Source organism: Siphateles boraxobius, unplaced genomic scaffold (assembly GCF_051911475.1).
Source record: "Siphateles boraxobius isolate OS27281-9 unplaced genomic scaffold, OSU_SipBor_1 130, whole genome shotgun sequence".
NCBI lineage: Eukaryota > Metazoa > Chordata > Actinopteri > Cypriniformes > Leuciscidae > Siphateles > Siphateles boraxobius.
In genome coordinates this window covers 39,221,324-39,238,813 of record NW_027508734.1, presented here as the reverse complement: position 1 = coordinate 39,238,813, position 17,490 = coordinate 39,221,324, and the positions used below count along the sequence as shown (strand labels likewise).

General features: G+C 36.7%; 1 protein-coding gene across 3 annotated transcripts; it reads right to left on the bottom strand.

Annotated features, from left to right (window-relative positions):
* Nucleotides 1-873: 873 nt before the first annotated feature.
* On the bottom strand, nucleotides 874-16,570 carry rassf7b (Ras association domain family member 7b). Of its 3 annotated transcripts, none has more exons than XM_077229373.1 (6): nucleotides 16,439-16,570; nucleotides 5,390-5,537; nucleotides 4,424-5,307; nucleotides 2,192-2,348; nucleotides 1,921-2,028; nucleotides 874-1,151 (listed from the first exon to the last, which is right to left on the bottom strand). In XM_077229373.1, exons 2-6 carry the CDS (start codon nucleotides 5,490-5,492, stop codon nucleotides 1,120-1,122), a joined length of 1,284 nt encoding a protein of 427 aa, XP_077085488.1. In that variant the 5' UTR covers nucleotides 5,493-5,537; nucleotides 16,439-16,570; the 3' UTR covers nucleotides 874-1,119. The 3 variants fall into 3 exon arrangements, with proteins under 3 accessions (XP_077085488.1, XP_077085487.1, XP_077085486.1); XM_077229372.1 differs by lacking the exon at nucleotides 16,439-16,570 and adding an exon at nucleotides 12,916-13,183 and having other exon boundaries at nucleotides 5,390-5,534; XM_077229371.1 differs by lacking the exon at nucleotides 16,439-16,570 and adding an exon at nucleotides 12,916-13,144.
* Nucleotides 16,571-17,490: the final 920 nt, after the last annotated feature.

Genomic DNA, 17,490 nt, shown 5'->3' with positions numbered 1-17,490 from the left:
CTTCAGTTATTTCAAAGGTCCTTAAAGCCTACAAAGACACTGACAAAGCAAACAAATATGTAAAAACAATAGGATAAAAATGGCAAATGTTCCATTAATCTATGGCATGTACATGCTTGTGTCCTTCAAATTGATGTAAAAATTTATATAGCAGACATATACATTTCAAATGTAGTCTTTCTCTTCAGAAGAAGCTGTCCAAAATATGAATTACTCATTCTGTAGAGAATTTTTGTCAAATCAAATGCTTATGTCTCAAAAGAGAGAAATTCTCTTTTTTTAATTTGAGTGATCAAATTGGTCTCAATTTTATTTTGTGAACATATCACCCACTTTTATGTTGATGATGATTGTGTTGATTCATCTTTAGAACAGAACGCTTCCGATTTTCAATAATGATTAAAAAAAAAAAACATATTTGCAAAATTAAAAGTTAAAACCTGTCTCAGCTTTAAAAAAATTTGTTGTGCACATTTTTTTATATTTTGTGGTCAATTGTATAAATAATATAGTTTGTGAGAGTATATATATATATATATGTAGTTCAGCCATGAAACTCTAGATGGCGCAGGCTTATACGTCTTTTACGTACAGCCTGCTAGCAATCACATCACATGGCACAAGCTGATTGGCCTCTGCTGATTCTGCAGCCAATGAGATTGCTTGCTCAACATTTAAATGGTCAGGTTGTTCCCCTGAAACCCTCCACCTCCCCTAACTCCACCTGTCTTGATCTGCTACAAGATTTTTGTACGTCTATTCATGCAGCAGCATTCTGTAATAAAACTGGCAGAAGCAAGTCCAAACTTGCTCTTCAGCAGAGTGTGTAGCAGATCTATAATTATAGAGTGGGAAATCAATAAAGCTAAAAACTTGTAATGATTTCTTTTTATTTTGGTCTGTTTTTAGTTCAGAAATATATGAAGATTGTTAAAATACATTCAAAAATCTTAATCTGTTTAATAATTACAAAGACAGCACTGTATTTACATATACTTATTAGGTTGAATTTCACAGAGTATCATACAAAATAAAATGTAATTAACATATGCAGACAAAATTAAGTAGAAATAATATAAAGTGAACAGTGAATAATTCCTTGGGGTTGTACTCCAGACTTTATCGCCATGATGTCTCTCTTGATGACAGGACTGCAACACACACACAAAATGGAATGAGGTTCTGGGCTTCATGGAGGATGATTGGAAAATATGTTTTTAAATACAACTGGTGATGGTAATGTTTCAAATCACAGATACAGGGAAGATTACATAAAGAAAGAAGGGTGTGGAAAATGTAAACAAAGAAAAAGACAAAAGCAGCAACATAAAACCTCAAAATGCTACTTTATTTACAGTCAGACCTTGAGTCTGTTGCAGCATCCACTGGAGGCAGTTCCATAGAAAGGCGTGAAATAAATAACTACTTAATTTCTTTCTACATAACACACTTGTGCCAACCAGGCAGGAAACATGGAGCAAAGCACACTGGTAGCTCATGATTCACGTGAGCCTACATGAAAGAACCCCAAGGCAGTGCAGGTTTCAGCAAAATGAGAAAGTGATCATTTTGATTTTTTTGTAGTAGCTTGACGCAGCAAGACAGAGGCTTGCTATCGGATTATAGGAAACCTCAGAAGACAAAGTGAACATGCTGTTTTTGTGTTCTTGCTCAAAAAATAACATAATTAAAAATAAAAATATACGCAATCTGTCTTTTTGGCCGTACACTTGAATTGTCTATTCAGAAAAATGCCCATTACAGTGCATTTGACAATACATAGAGCCACCAGAGAGAAGAGGAGTTGTGCAGTGAAACGAGTGTGCGTTCTGAGAAGCAGGAAGAGGTAGAGGTGTACAAGCAGAAGACTTAGGCCAGCAGAGGGCAGCGGTGTGCAAGCTGTGTGTCACACATACACACCCTCAGGATGAAGGCTGGAGACGAGCGGATTCTGGAGGCTGCGTGGGTTCCCTAGGATTTGCTTGGCAGTGGTGCGAGGGTTAAACTCCAAGATGGAGGAATTTGAATCTGTCATAAACACAACGTCAGTTATTTGGTTATGTATAGTTAGTTTTCTTCTGAAACCACCAGATAGTATTTTTTTCATTTGGAAGACATATTAACTTATTACCATGTATAGTAGAAAAGACCCAATTAGTGGCTCATGAAAAGTCCTTGTAATTTTACACACCTTCATCACTCTGTCCATCAGGCTTGAGGAGAGCAAAATCGATCTCTTCGGTTTGCTGATTGGATTGTGCTGGAGTGACTCCTGTTTGCAGGATAAATTGCTGCAGGTTACACTGGCGTAGCTCCTTGTTCAGATCATCCATTTCCTTGGTTTTAGCCTACAGGGGAACATAAGAGAGATTAAGTGTTGGATTGGAGGGAAAAAGATGAAGCAGTGACTTTCAAACATCAATGATCCTTTATCACATATAGTTCTCTTTTCTTGAAATGAAAGGCCCACAGACTTAACTTCTACAATGAGGTCTAATGGCCAAGTGATGCGTTTGAAATGTCATTTTTCATTCCTTACTAAGATCAGAAATAATTGTTAGATAAAGCCACAAATTCACTCTTTTTTATTTCAACCATCCAAGGTGTGACTAGTATTGTTGGTAATGACAACAACCTGTAATACGAATTAATATAACTGCCCTATCAGAAGGGAGTGAGACAACAAATGAAGTAGTGTGGTTCAGTTAGTCATGATGAGAACACACAACATGCTTTTGTGTGTCTGCATTTAATGTACCACTGTGAGGCAACAACTAGAACAAAGAGGTTTTTATGTAAGGGATACTGTACAGTCAGCAAGTCATTAACATTAACTAAACCCCGACAGGGTGTTTAGGCCCCCATATACGTGAACATGAAATGTTGAGTTCACATTACTTTATAATCCTACCTGTACATGATCTTAAAAAGCTTCCACTAATAAAAATGTACAAAATAATCAGGCTAGCAACAGAACATTACAGTAATATTAACACTTTGGTCCACTGATGTCATTTTCACTACAATCAATAAATGAGATGAAAAATGTCGCAAGTTGCATCTGTTATGAAACAAGAGAGGCCGAGTCAGGTGTGATACTTGAGACATGAGTGTTGTGCCTGTGAGCAGGCAAATATAGACCGTATGATTAGACGCCATATTGAATTTAACACGGATGAAAATTAGGCTGTGAGGGATAGACTTACAGTCTTTATGATGGCAAGCACTGTATAAAGGTCCTAGATCAAGTCATTTCACAACTCATAACTATCAATGTTTTAAAGAGTTTTTGTCCACTTAAAGGTTTTTTTTTGGAAATATGTTTGGTCATCTGAACAATCGTGTTGTTTAAAAATATGTTGTTAAACTACAGTAAAATCCACTGTACGCACTTTACTTCTATCCCTAATGGCTTTGTTCTCATTCTTGTCAAAACTTAAATATGGCACTACAGTGTTACAGAATATCAGACCACCAGATGCAAAGACTGACCAATCAGGATCAAGTATTCCAGTATTTGCATACTGTCTGAGTAGGTACTACATTTAATAAAAAACAATTCCTTCTGTAACTGTATACTGTTAAAAAGTATGTTCTATGTAGTATAAATGTGTGCAGTATTAATGAAATCTGGGCATACTATATATCTGCTATGTTGGCTTTGTCATGATGCCTTATTTCAATTGAATAGCTACACTCACATTCACAGCTCCTCACCAATGGCTTCATGGGATAGTAAAGTGTCCATCGAATGCACACTCCAGAATCTCTGCGGAAGTAGTAAGCCATCCGGGTAGATTTTAACTACTGTTTTTCAAATATTATAGTTGGTTCAATATACACTAGGGACTATACTCAATCGTATAGTGTATACATTTTACAAGGTTATTTTGTCACCCAGAAACAGTCTGATAGCCCCTCCCTCTTCGCCATGTGATTAAAGCTGTGACAATTGAGTGCAATAAGTGACCAACATTCCACACTGATTTTTTTTCGGGTAAATCTGTGCATCATCTGAGTATTTGAAGTGCACTTTTACTTTTTGGTATTTTCAGTCTGAACACACTAATCGCACTATTTATACCACACAATTGTATAGAATAGTGCATAAGTACATGAATTAGAACACATATTTTGTCTTTGGACATACTGCTCTTTTCCTGCACTGTTTTTCACATTCTATATATTAGGGAAGTATGCATTTTTGGATGCAGCATTTAAAGTACGTAAGTCACCAAATAATGCCAGTGAGCCCATGCAATATTGTCTCATAATATACAAGGACACATTGATTGGATTATGCATTTTTTTGTGTTTTATACATGAAAATAAATAAATAAATGAGTATTAGAAACGTAACCTCTAGTAGAACAGATAATATGATTAGTTTTGGCATTATCGGTGATAAAACAGAAATGCACACCTGCAGTTGTTCATCTGCCAGTCTTAACATCTTCTCTGTCTCTTCAACTGAAGCCTGCAGTTCAGCCCCCTGACGCTGATGGTGGTCCAGTTGTTCTTTCGCTATAAGTATAGATTCTTCAACACTGGGTCTGGCTTGAAGCATACCATTTCTCTTGCTTTCAATAAGCAGCTGAATATCTCGCTCTAGCAGCTCAGATTGGCTGTCTGTGTCGTAGAGCCTTTGACTGTGTTTGTCTAGGGATAAATGGAGTTCGTTTTTTTCTCGTAGCATGTCCTTTTCTATTTGAACTTCAGACTGAAATTCGTTTTCCCAGTACGGCGCATGAGCCAGCTCATCCTCGTTCCGCCTAAAAAAACGCTGTAGGTGGTCCATTTCCTCAAGGAGGTCAGGGGAAAGGGTTGGAGGAGCACACTGCTCCAAAACGGCCGTCTCCCTCTCTAGGGTCTCCAGCTGTCCCTGCAGAGACTGTAGCTGCCCCTGTTGTCGTAGAATCTGCTGATAGAGTGTGTCTTTGGATGGACCGGCTTGGGCAAGGGACAAGGCTGGAGATGGGGACACCCCTCGCGCTTGGGAGTCTCTGGGTTGTTTTTCAACCTGTTTTGCATGAGTTCGGGGTGACGTGGAGGGCCCGAGATTGAAAGTAAGAGCTTTTTTTGGCTCCTTGTGTTTGAGGGGCACTGGATCTGGGTGTCTGGGTAATTGCGGGGCTCGACTTTGGTCTGAGGCTTCACTGCTCGTGGGACCGGTGCGCCGTAGGATGAATTGCACTTCATTGCCCAACTGACCCAGTTTAGCCAGGGACTCCAATGGTCGTTCATTGGCCACAAGCTGCCGTTCTTTATCTCGTAGTTTCTGGATGAGAACATACCGACCTGTTTGCCCTGAAAAAGTTCAAATGTAAATGCATTAGCTGCTCAACAAGAGAAAAAAAATGGAGAAAGAAAGAGATATTAAATAACTTACCTATAGCCTGGGCAAGAGCAATGACTACATCCTGACAAGATGTATCTTCTGATAGGCCACAAACGACACGTGGAATGCCATCCACCCACACTTTCAGCTCCATGACTGTGAGGGAGTCAAAGGAGCCTCTCTACATCCCAATGCTCTGCTGAACAGATTGTGAAGAACAATTACTTACAATACAGAGAATAACTGCAAAAGTTGCTCTAAAACAGCTCTTTAGAAACATCCGATGGCATAATTTATTTATTGTTTGTAAAGTTTAAAAATGATATATGAAAAATAGATTTTCATGTTCAGACGGTAATTTAAATACATATATGAACCCCCGGGCACTGATTTCTGTGTTATTAAAATGCATATTAATCAAGGGAGAATGTACAATAGAGAAATGGGTTTGGATTTGAACTGTCCTTTAATATTCTTGATATCAGGAGTCAGCTTTACCTTTTAAGTGACATGGATGAGATTTGACACATATTGTGTTAAAGGGAAAGTACTTTATGAATGAGTGTTTATGTTGTTGTGTGTGAATAAAAGCCTAGTAAATTAAACATCATCCTAACAAGTAATTGTGTCCTCTTCCGGAGGTTTGGATTAAATCCCTCGATTCATATGGATTACTTTTACAATGTCTTACATTTTGAAGTGTCAAAGTTTTGGTTGCATGGACTTTTAATGGAGGGATAGAAATCTCACTGGTTTCATAAAAAAATATCTTCATTTGTGTTTTGAAGATGAACAAGGCTTATTTTTTTGAAACAACATGGGTGATTAAATGACAGAATATAAATTTTTGGGTGAACTAACCTATTAAGCAGTTTAACTTTTAGGATAATTCAACAAAAATGAATCCTTTGTTTTTAAAATGAAGTGGCTAAGCAGCCCAGATCACACTTTAAACTGGGAGCTTTCCAGATTCTGTTCCTTTTTCTTTCCTTCAGAAAGGAAAATTGCAATTGTAGTTAAATGTAATAGATCAAACTAACTACACTCACCAAAACTATAACTAGATACATAGTCTGTGCAATAAAAAAATGTTGTATTTGATTATGAGAAATGCTGCTTTTACAAGTCGTTTTTTTTTTTTACAAAGTATGCCATGGATTAAACCAATGAATGCCAAAATGTATTATAAACATTGTTACCGTTAGATAATGTTTTATACTACATCAAATAGGCGTGTTAAGATGAAAATGCATATGTTGTGTAGCTGTAATAACATAGTTCAAAAAAGGTACAATAGGATGAACACTTTCAACCTGACACCACATTTCTCTAGAAGCAAAATGTTCATCTAGACTGTAAATTAACCAGGTATATTTTTCAGAGAGCATATCTTAAAACAACTTCTGATTTGTAATGTCTGGAATGCAAGACAACAATCTCCTTCAACCAACACATTAATGAGAAGACACATTAAAAAAAAACTTTTTTTTAAGAGTTCAAGGCCTTTAGACGCAACAGATCAAAGTGCTTAATGATACCCTAGAGTATGATCTTGAAAAAAAACAAATTGATCCCATTTTGAAACACTGATGTTTCCTTTGCTTCTGCAAAATGAACAGGTTAAGACATTGGATCTCTTAAAAACTGTCTGTCCTTATGTTTTTTTTTAATCTGTTCTGTGAGTTGAGTTAGCATGTGTCTCATGTCCTCAACCTGCACATATCGCTTGACTCCAGAGGCAATCATTAACCAACCTTCACATTCCTGTAAACCTTGAAACTGTGCTCACATGCTCAAAAAATGTGTGTACTGTACTCACACAGTCACAACTCTTCTGCCTGTCACACTAGATCATTCATTTGACAAAATGGCAATAACATTAAGAGATACAGGATGAAGTTAAAACAAATGTAGTCTGTCTTTCAGTCTCTCCACAGAACATGGCTCAGGTTTCGTAGCTTGTATTTCATAATGCTATATTGTAAAAGTGATGTCATGTCTTTGAATTGATTGTCACGCCTCTGTTAAATGTTGTAATCACTGACTTATTTTAGCAAAATGACCTCCCCAGATTTAATTAAACGTTAAGCTCACATGTTGGAACATTTTGTTTTTATAGGAGTCATAGCTGCTTTAACACATTGAATTTCGTAAATTACCATAAAATTGTCTGATTTATTTTTTCTGGTAAATGTCCGGACCATATCTGCTGTTCACACACTTCTTTTGGGATAACATTCACACATCAGCTCAAAAATACCGGTATGTCATTAATTGGAAATTACTTTTAACTCTTTTCTTTATCTCCCCACATGAGGAGAAGTGCTTTAGTTCCAAAAGTGTCCGAAGTAACACTGCTCAACGATGCAACCAACAAACTCTTATGGCAATTTGGTGGCTAATTCAGATGAATTTGTACAATCTCATTTGTATGTTTGCGTACGATTTAGTGAGAGAAACCATGAAATCAAAATTGACAGTTCAAATAAAGTCCTGTCCAACACTTATTTTCTTGTTCGAGAAACAATTCACTTGGATATGTGTCACAATAGGGAAGAAAAGACTATCGCAACTTCCCTACTGATGGTTAGGTTCCTTTTGTAAAATATAGTTTTCTCATGAGATCAGGTTGTGTGCAACTGCAGAGCCGAATTATGAATGAATTATAAGAAAGGGTCTCGAGACCCTCTTGAGGCTCATGTGCAAGATGCCGAAAAGCAACAAGAACATGAGACACCGCAACAATCAGAGCATGTTTAAATTCATAAAACACATTCTGAACCAGCCTTTAGCCTATAGGCAGATTGCAGGCAGATTAGGTAAACGGCACAGAGCAATCACGACTTCTCCATCAGAACTTTATGATTGGCCCAAAGCTGTGTGGGTCTGTGAAATCCCCATAGTATGTGTCGTTGTGAAAACATACAATTTTATGAAAGGAGGTGTTAATTTGTACCGGTGACAGCCATGTCATTACAATACAACTAAAAAGCTGGGTGATGCAATAATTATAATGTAGTTCTGTTTTTATTACTGCTAAGGACAAAGGTTTTCTGATTCATCAAGCATATAAACTTCCTCCTTGTTGTAAATTTACAAGTTTTTCGCTAGTTCGCACTTGCATATAATCAGATAGGGTATAGAGTATTTTGGCGTGCTGTTGGATGGCTCGGGATTTGGCCCAAACCTAAAGTACTCCCCGCATCCCTGGCAGGGATAGGAATAATCGAGAGTGAGGAGTTGGGGTGGAGAAGGGATGCTGGAAAACAGTCGTGGAACTGGGTTAAGTTGGCTCTAAATATGCCTTCTCTCGCACTGATTAGATTATCTGAACGTGCTCCTTCCGAACTTTGTAAATAAAACATAATTTAAAAACACAAAAAAATTGTTGTCAAAAGTGTAAATCTCTACAAGCAATGTTACCCACATATCTAGTTTTACTCATAAATCCATATTCTAAAAATACGATTACAAAAAAAACGGCTCTGTACAGGTAAAGTGGAACATGTTTTGTTAAGTAGCAAATGGTCTCACACAATGCATCAAACGGCGCAACAAGACCTCTAATTCACTAGATTAAGAAATACAAGAAAAAGTAAATAATAATAACACAATATAATATGCAATGTACGTTTTAAACATATTAAACAAAAAAAAGTCTGCAAACATTGTGTGCAGCTTCCTCGCTGTCTGTAGCAGAATCTGATGATGTGTGTGTAATCACACACCGTCCACCTCCGTCAGCAGACCTGCAGTAGATCCTGGTCCTCATAGTGTCTTTTAAACTAATCCACCATGAAGTGTGGAGACCCTTGCAATCTGACTACTTTTTGCCTAGACATTCCATTCCTGAAATTTAAGACCATAAACCCTAAACCAGTATCATGAGCCGGAACATCAAAGATTCAGTAGCTCTAACTGACTCAACGAACTCAGTAAAATGTTGTAAAGAACTAGGAATCTAGTAATGAAGTTCACCTAAAAATTATTTTGTCATCATTACTCACCCTCAAGTTGTTCCAAACTTGTATGAATTTCTGTCTTCTGCTGAACACAAAAGATATTTTGAAGACTGTCAGTAACCAAACAGGTGATGGGCCGGCCCACTTGACATCCATAATATTTTTATACTTTGGAAGCCGATGGGGCCTTGGGTTGCCCATATTCTTCAAAATATCATCTTTTGGGTTTCTCAGAGGAAAAATACTACGCTTTTGAGTGAACTATCTTTAAGACTCTAACTACCTTTAAAACAAGCTGGTAGTTAGCTACATTACTAACATCATTTTCACAATGTTTCCTCTACAGGTAAGTCCGAATCGTCAATTGTTTGAATATGGTGTCTTTGAAGGTGTGGAGCTCAAATATGCTTGGGAAAACCTTCCCTTTTCGCATGTTTCCCTGTCAACATGGGCTTTGAAGAGCACCAAGGAGGGAACACGCTACCAGAAACATATGGCAAACTAGAAATACAGGTTTCAGGCTCTTCCTTCCGTCTGATTATGACAGATGATCCATTGTGGTCATAAGACCTCTGCATGTCTGACAGCTGAATGACCTATAGGGAACACTCTGTTTTTGACCTGAAATGTTATCTGATAGTTCACCTACACTAAATGAGAGACTATATGTTGATGATGAGAACCAAGAAAAAAGTTTAAACTGTCTGAATTCCATTTGTTATGTGAACCAGCCAGAAGCAGGCTCAGGGATGTGTCTCACAGGCATTAGGTTTCTTGTGTTTAAGGGGTGAAACTGGCCTGCTTACGTAGATCAGCATATCTAAACCTTCCCCATTGTGTGCAGAAGGAGTGTACTCCCTCCCTCTCATGTGAGTTCATTGACGACTGCAAGTAAATAGAGTCTCCAAACAATGTACGATAACTTTGGTATGCAGCGTTACAGGTGCATCAACCTCACTTTTCCTGCTAAAGAATTCCAGCCGAATTTTATGTAGATTAATGTTGCATTCCGTAATTTTTAAGGGTTAAAAATGATCCAAAATAGTTTTTTTGAGCAAGTACATAACCAGCCAGTGTACAAAACTATCTGTTTGCCTTAGCTCTATTCAAAACGGTAAACTTATAATAATGTTTTTTTAATTCCAGTGGTACTGATGGATTTCCGTAGGAAATTCGAGCATGTCTTTGCTTCATTACGTCACATCTGTACACATAAAGAAGGTGTCTCGGCTAGTAGGCTATATTGCGTATGAGGATGTTGGAGGTGGAGATTTATAGCCTTTTCTCACAGCACTTGATACAATTAAACTTATCAAATTGATGATGGATCCAGAAAGGTTCAAACGACAATCAGCAGTGACAACTGGAGATTCACCCGTTGTAAAATGCAAAAGACTTCGTTCGGACTTCGGAGTGGCTACAGAAAAAAAGAGACCGGGTCCATGCGAAAACAAAGATAATATCGGAAGGGTATTAAATGTAGTCACGCAATGCTGATGTTGTTAACATTAACAATTTGAGAACAAACTATAATTTGCACGGTTTGACGTGATATGATAAGCGTTCGTTGAATTTAATCAGCACTATTTACTCCAATGCTTTTTTTTCCCCTTAGTTGGTCAGAACAAAGTTTATGTTACTTGTTCAAATGGCATTTTCCGGTGAAAATTCTTATGTTGGTCATACTTCCAAAAAGTATAATCTGTGATTCTGAATGACAGTATCCACACCGGCCGGTGACTGACAGCCGTACATTCTCCTAAAAACATTGTATTCATCCGCGCTGCACCGTGCCGAGGCACAACCCACGTAAAGTTGATAATTGTGCGAATAACTGCAATTGCAGATTTCGAACAGTGATGGCGTCAAGAGGAAAAACTACGGACTGCAGCTTTAACAGATCTCTCTGGTTAAAAAAAGGAAACCGTAGTAAGAGGTTAAAGTAAAAATCTGTGTGAGATGTGCATTATCACTTTTATTTCAGCTCATCTACTTCAGTGTTTCCCAACCTTTTTTTTTTGTCCCGCATTGTAAAAAATGAATGATCAATAAGTCATGACAACATGTTTTTACATTTACTTAAATCTTTAAAATAAGTTAAGCAATTTGCAAATTTAAGTCAGTTTAATGTAATTTAAGTTGAAATGCCAAGTTGATTGTACTGATTGTCTCATCAGTAATGCTCAGGTACCTTCAAACCAAAAGTGTGTTCCTTTTATCGTTATCATTAAAACACACATATGGTTTTTTGAATGCTTTGCTTGTGATTAGTCAATAGACTTTGTTTTTATTTCATTGTGTTGAAAATCTCTGATTTACTGGCATTTCCACAAAGAATAACCACAAAGTCACTTTAGGTTGGGAGTAGTCCTCTCTTTCAAACCATCCTCAGAGCGAGACAAGCTCTAATCTAAATTTACGACATGATTCGTAGCCTTGAGCTGCAGGAACATAAATCAGATAGACTGCTCTTTCTTTTTTTTTCACACACTGATTTCATCACTAATGCTTTTCAGACTTGTTTCAAGATCCATAATTTAAACTGCATCAATCGGAAAACACTGGTCTCGCCTGCAGTTAGTTAAATGAAATCAACCATTTTCCCTCACAAAGTTTGCAAACAGCAGTAGATGTGACTGTAGTTTGGTTTGCATATATCCAAATATAGTGACATCATTTTGTCAGGTGATTGGAATGCAGCAGAATTTAAATGAAAATGTATGTAATCAGATTCTTCCTTAAATGTTTTGAGGAAAGAATGTGGAGAATAATCTACTCATGTAGATGTTGAATGAAGTAATTGATCTCCAATATGCACATGTAACAAGCATATTGCAAAGGTAAATGACAGTAGATCCTGTCTAAAAAAAAGTATCAAAAAAGAGAACTGATTGTTTTTAATCTGGATGGCTGATTGGCAACTTTGCAAATTGATATAATTTAATAATTTATTTATGAAATTGAACTTCAAATATTCAAAAAGTCCATAAAAAGATACATTACGGGCTTGTTTTGTAATTTTTTTGATGTTACATTTTCAACAGAAGAACTTCATAGAAGAAATATCATCAGATCACAATACCAATATGGTTAAACAAACAGATTCTTATCAAATCACAAATACAAACTCTACCGAGTGACATAATGACAGAAAGAGCCAAAGGACCTGAGCACAGAGAAAAGCATATTGGACAAATCCACACAAAAGAAATACATTATATGCGTTAGCCATGGACAATACAGAATTAAACCATTCTAACTAATTACCTTCAGGCATTTTTTCTCTTTTCATTAATACAAATTTTTTTTTTTTTTTTTTTACAAAACCTGGTAACCTCATTGAGTTTTTCAGGTAACAGACTGCTTCCAAACAGAAAAAGTTTCAGAACAAGAACCCATTCTCTTTCCCAGGTTTCTGTAAATTATTTTCATTTCCTTGTTACTGATTAAAATCAATGACATAAACCAAAAACAATTTCGCAAATTTACTCCTTGTTTGAACCACTTTCCTTTTAAGGCAGGATGGTAACACCTGTGTACATTTTGGCACATTTTATTGTCAAGTCTGTAGACTAACTAGACAAACCTGCTGGTCAGAGGGAAAGCTATATTTACCTTAGAGTTGAAAGCTTGCTTCTGTGTGTCCCCCTTCCTGGTTACCATGATGAATAAATTTCAAAATAGTACCGTCCTCATACGTGTCTAATGTAAAATCAAAGAGTTAACCTGTTAACGCAGATGTAAGAGTCCAACAGGTGTTGTTTTTCCTGTATCTATAGGAGCAGGATTAATGGCGCACTACTCGTTTCGCCTCTTGAAAGTGACTCGCTCTTTCCGCTCTCTCCAATGCTGACACATACCACAGCCTTCCCATGCTCCTCCCCCTCCACAGGTAACAGTGCTCTCATTATCTCTCTCTGTATTTCTCTGCCCTTCTCATTCTCCCGGACTTAGCACGGTTTGTAAAACTGGCAGTGTACACTTGGTATTACTTTATTTTATTTTTTTTCTGTTGCCTGTCATTGTATTTATGTGACATACTTGTGGTCATTGTGTTCCTGTAAAGATCAAATGGTTTGGCTTCCTCTATAAACTGAATAACTTCCTCCTCTTACCAGATGATACCTGCCTGTAAGAAACTGTAAATGTTGTAACAATATAGGATGTTGTGGTGGGCAGTTACCAGGCCATTGCTATGAGGTATATAAGTTGTTTAGAGTGTTTTTTGTGCCTTGCTATGCAGTCGCTAAAATGTGAATGTTACTAGGGTGTTTTGTATTGTATCTTAAGCTGAATTTTTTCCCACCTTTCCATTTTAAAACTGGGGATCATTAAACAATAAAACAACAAAACATTGATGTTCACATTTTCTTAAACAAAAACATACACATTGTTTCCCATGCAAAGATTGCTGCCATCATTTTAAAATGTAGTGTGCTACTTCCAGTGTCTTGCTATGTGGTTTCTAAGGTATTTTAAGTGTTTTGTAACATGTTGCTGTAAGGTTGATACGGTGTGTTGGGTGGTTGCTAGGCAATTGCTTACCAGCCCAAGTCAAAAAAGCCCAACCCCATAGTATCTTTTTAATAATCTGAAATGGATCAGGACACCTAAATCTAAAACTCAGTTGTGCTGCTATATATTTTTGTGGAAACCATTTTGGCCAATTTAATGCATCCTTACTAAATAAAAGTATTATTTAAAAAAAAAAAACATACAGACCCCAAACTTTTGAAGAGTATAACTGATGCAGAAAAAGTAAAAACCCTAATTCTATAATCCTAAGCATGAGTGAAAAGACCATTATCATTTAGATGACCATTAAATCGATAGTTCACCCAAAAATGAAAATATTCGCCCTCATGTCGTTCCAAACCGTAAGACTTTTGCTCATTTTCAGAACACAAATGAAGATATCTTTTTTAATGAAATCTGCAAGCTTTCTGTCCCTCCATTGACAGCCTATGCAACTACCACTTTCAAGCCTCAGAAAGTTGCTAAAGACATCATTAAAGTAACCCATGTGGCTCCAGTGGTTTAACCCCAATTTTATAAAGCGACGCGAGTGCTTCATAAAAATTTCCCATACCTGCTAGGAAAAAGCCCAGCAAGCTCAAACCTGGCTGTCAGAAATGTGAGGTAAAGTCACGACAAAAGAGCATCCAGCGCGACAGGACCATCTATGTGACTGACAACTACATGCACACTGCACTACATGCCTACAGACACTTTAATAAATATTATAAGATTAAACATTTTAATTGCCATGTTTATTCTCATCTGTATTCCATGATATATTTTATTCTACATATGTTTGTCATTATTATTATTGTTATTTTTCTTTATTATTATTATTATTATTATGTGTGTAGGCCCTATTTGTTCTATAAATTATGTTATTAATGCTTTGGCAATGTAAAGATTCCTTTCACCATAGCAATAAAGCGGATTGATTCTGAATCTCGGTGCTTTGTTTGTGTGTTCACGAGAGCGCCACGACAGATGCGTGTTGTGTTGATGCGAGAGCGTTGCGTGAACATGCATTGATTGGAAATTAAAATTTTGTAAATAAAGAGGTAAATTATTTTTTTTTTAAAGGGTAAGTTCGGCGTTTTACAAGTAAAGCCCTGTTTTAAGATCGTTTCTGATGAAATCGAACGGTTAAGATTAAAATCTGGACAAATGCTGCTGTCCCGAGAATTTTAGGTTTTTGTGTTAGCACCCCCCCACCTATACAATGGTTTCATAGGTGCATTTGAACAATCATTCATATAAACGCATTAAACTTTAGTTTACAAAGACGTGAAACTCACCGAGTGGTCTGCTGTTATGCTCACGCAAAAATCGCTGCAAAAGATGCTTTCCAACAGGTGTTTTACCATTCATTGTAAAACTGTGGACCTATTTTTCCAAACGCCTCACAACCGGACATTCTTCCAAAAACTACGATAAAACCTGTTGGAAAGCATCTTTTGCAGCGATTTTTGCGTGAGCATATCAGTGAACACCCCAGACCACTCGGTGAGTTTCACGTCTTCGTAAACTAAAGTTTAATGCGTTTATATAAATGATTGTTCCAATGCACCTATGCAACCATTGTATAGGTGGGTAGGGGGGGGGGGGTGCTAACACAAAAACCTAAAATTCTCGGGACAGCAGCATGTGTCCAAATTTTAATCTTAACCGTTCGATTTCATCAGAAACGATCTTAAAACAGGGCTTTACTTGTAAAACGCCGAACTTACCCTTTAAATTAACTTAATTTGTGTTCCAAAGATGAACGAAGGTCTTACTTGTTTGGAACGACATGATGGTGCATCATTTTTATTTTTGGGTGAACTATCCCTTTAAATTGCCACATTAACACATAAAAAGCGGCTGCCTAGACAAAGCAGGTAAAAGCACTGAACAGAATCTACATACTCAGTTAAACATCAATACAGTGATATCCTGCATTGGGTCTTGGGACAATATTTGTACATATAACAACATTTCTTACAGAAATCCTTTAAACACAAATTATTACTGCTACACAAGCAAACTTTCGGGTGCTATTCATATTTTAAAGAAATGACAGCAACTTGTTGCATCTCTAGAGGTGATATTCAACTTGGCCTGCAGAAATACATTTGCCTTTATTGCATGCTTTCACTATCAACATGGCCACCTTGATGAGTCTGTGTTTGCTCTTCTTAATTTACATGACAGAGAGGGGAAGAGGCTCACATCAATCATGAGGCTACAGCCACCTTTATCTACAATGGAACATCTTGCACTTGTTAGACATGGATAGCACATATAAAGTCTGAAAGTGATGAACGCCGGACTGAAACAAATGGAGACTAATTGCTCAAAGCACAATGTCATTAAACAATCCAAAAGCCTAAAGAATTGTGGCAACTCAGACACCATTATTCAAGTAAACTATTTTATATTCTTTAATGGAATACATTGTTTGCTGATCAATGACAAGCAAAGAAAATAACTCACTTGATGCAATATGTAAAATAGTTATACAATGTCATGCATTATCTTTCAGGACCCCTCACGTGTGTGATCTGTCTGCAGCTTTCATCATTACAAGAAAAATACTTCTAAGGTTAAAAAGCACATTACATGGTACATCTCATCTATTGACTTACCTCTTATTGAGTTGCACAGGAGAGGAGAGAGTGAAACAACAAGCAGAAGGTAAAAAAGGATCTGTGTGACTTTGTCAAGGCCTCACCAGACAAGTGAAGTGGGACTGCGGCTCTTGGTTGCCTTGACGACGGATGCTTTTTCAAGCAAATAAGCCAATGAAATGCGCGCTGGTCGTCATACAAAAGGCCACGTGACTCTCTGGCTGCCTTTCAGTAGGAGGAGACAAGAAACACGAGGAAAAATGACATGTGAATGACAGAACTATTCTATTTCTTTATTATCTTTTAAGTCTGTTTTTATGATGACTGCGGTCCCATAACTAAAGTAGATGTCTGAAATATATTTGAGGTTAAATTGGGATTGGAAGTGTGTGCCTTAAGGCTACGGAGATGAAAGATTGCCACCTAGTGGACAATTATGAAAATTACATCAGTGGTGGACCTCTAGTTTGAAAATTATTTAATTTTAAAATGGATTTTGAAATAATAAAACCATCAGTGATTAAACCCTGAGAAAGGTTTATAGTTAAGTAAGCCAGAAACCAGCCATACCAGAAAAAGACAGTAACGACACATATCGCCTGCTTATCAAATATACCCCATTGTTGTTGTTTTTATTTTTATTTTTACAGAGAATCATTAACTATTTCTCAAAGGACTCAGTAATGTTTTGAATCTATTCACTGTATATGTCCCTCAGACTCACAAAACTCATCTCGATAAAACAAGTTTAAAAAGCGTTAGAGATGAAAATAAAGATAAATGTCAGTTTTTAAATCATTTAAAAAAAAGAAAAAAACATAAAAAACAATAACTTTGCTATATTGTCATATTTCTGGAATAATAATAAAAAAAGAAGAAAATAAAAAAAACTTAAAAAATGTAAGGTTGAGACACTAAGTGTTTATCATTTGAAATTTCCTTCTGATTGGCAGTGATTTTTTAAACTATTTTTAAGAAAGAAACTGAACTTTTAATGCTATATGGACATTTTGTTCTGTAATTATAATAAAAAAAGAAAGAATTAAAGAAAGAAAAAAGAATTAGC

Excerpts from the sequence above, each read along its gene's own strand:
- rassf7b (XM_077229373.1), bottom strand. The coding sequence starts at position 5,492 with ATGGAGCTGAAAGTGTGGGTGGATGGCATTCCACGTGTCGTTTGTGGC. Across the intron at positions 2,349-4,423 it reads TGGCAGATGAACAACTGCAG|GCTAAAACCAAGGAAATGGA; the intron begins GTGTGCATTTCT and ends GTTCCCCTGTAG. Across the intron at positions 1,152-1,920 it reads CTCCAGCCTTCATCCTGAGG|TCCTGTCATCAAGAGAGACA; the intron begins GTGTGTATGTGT and ends TGTGTGTTGCAG.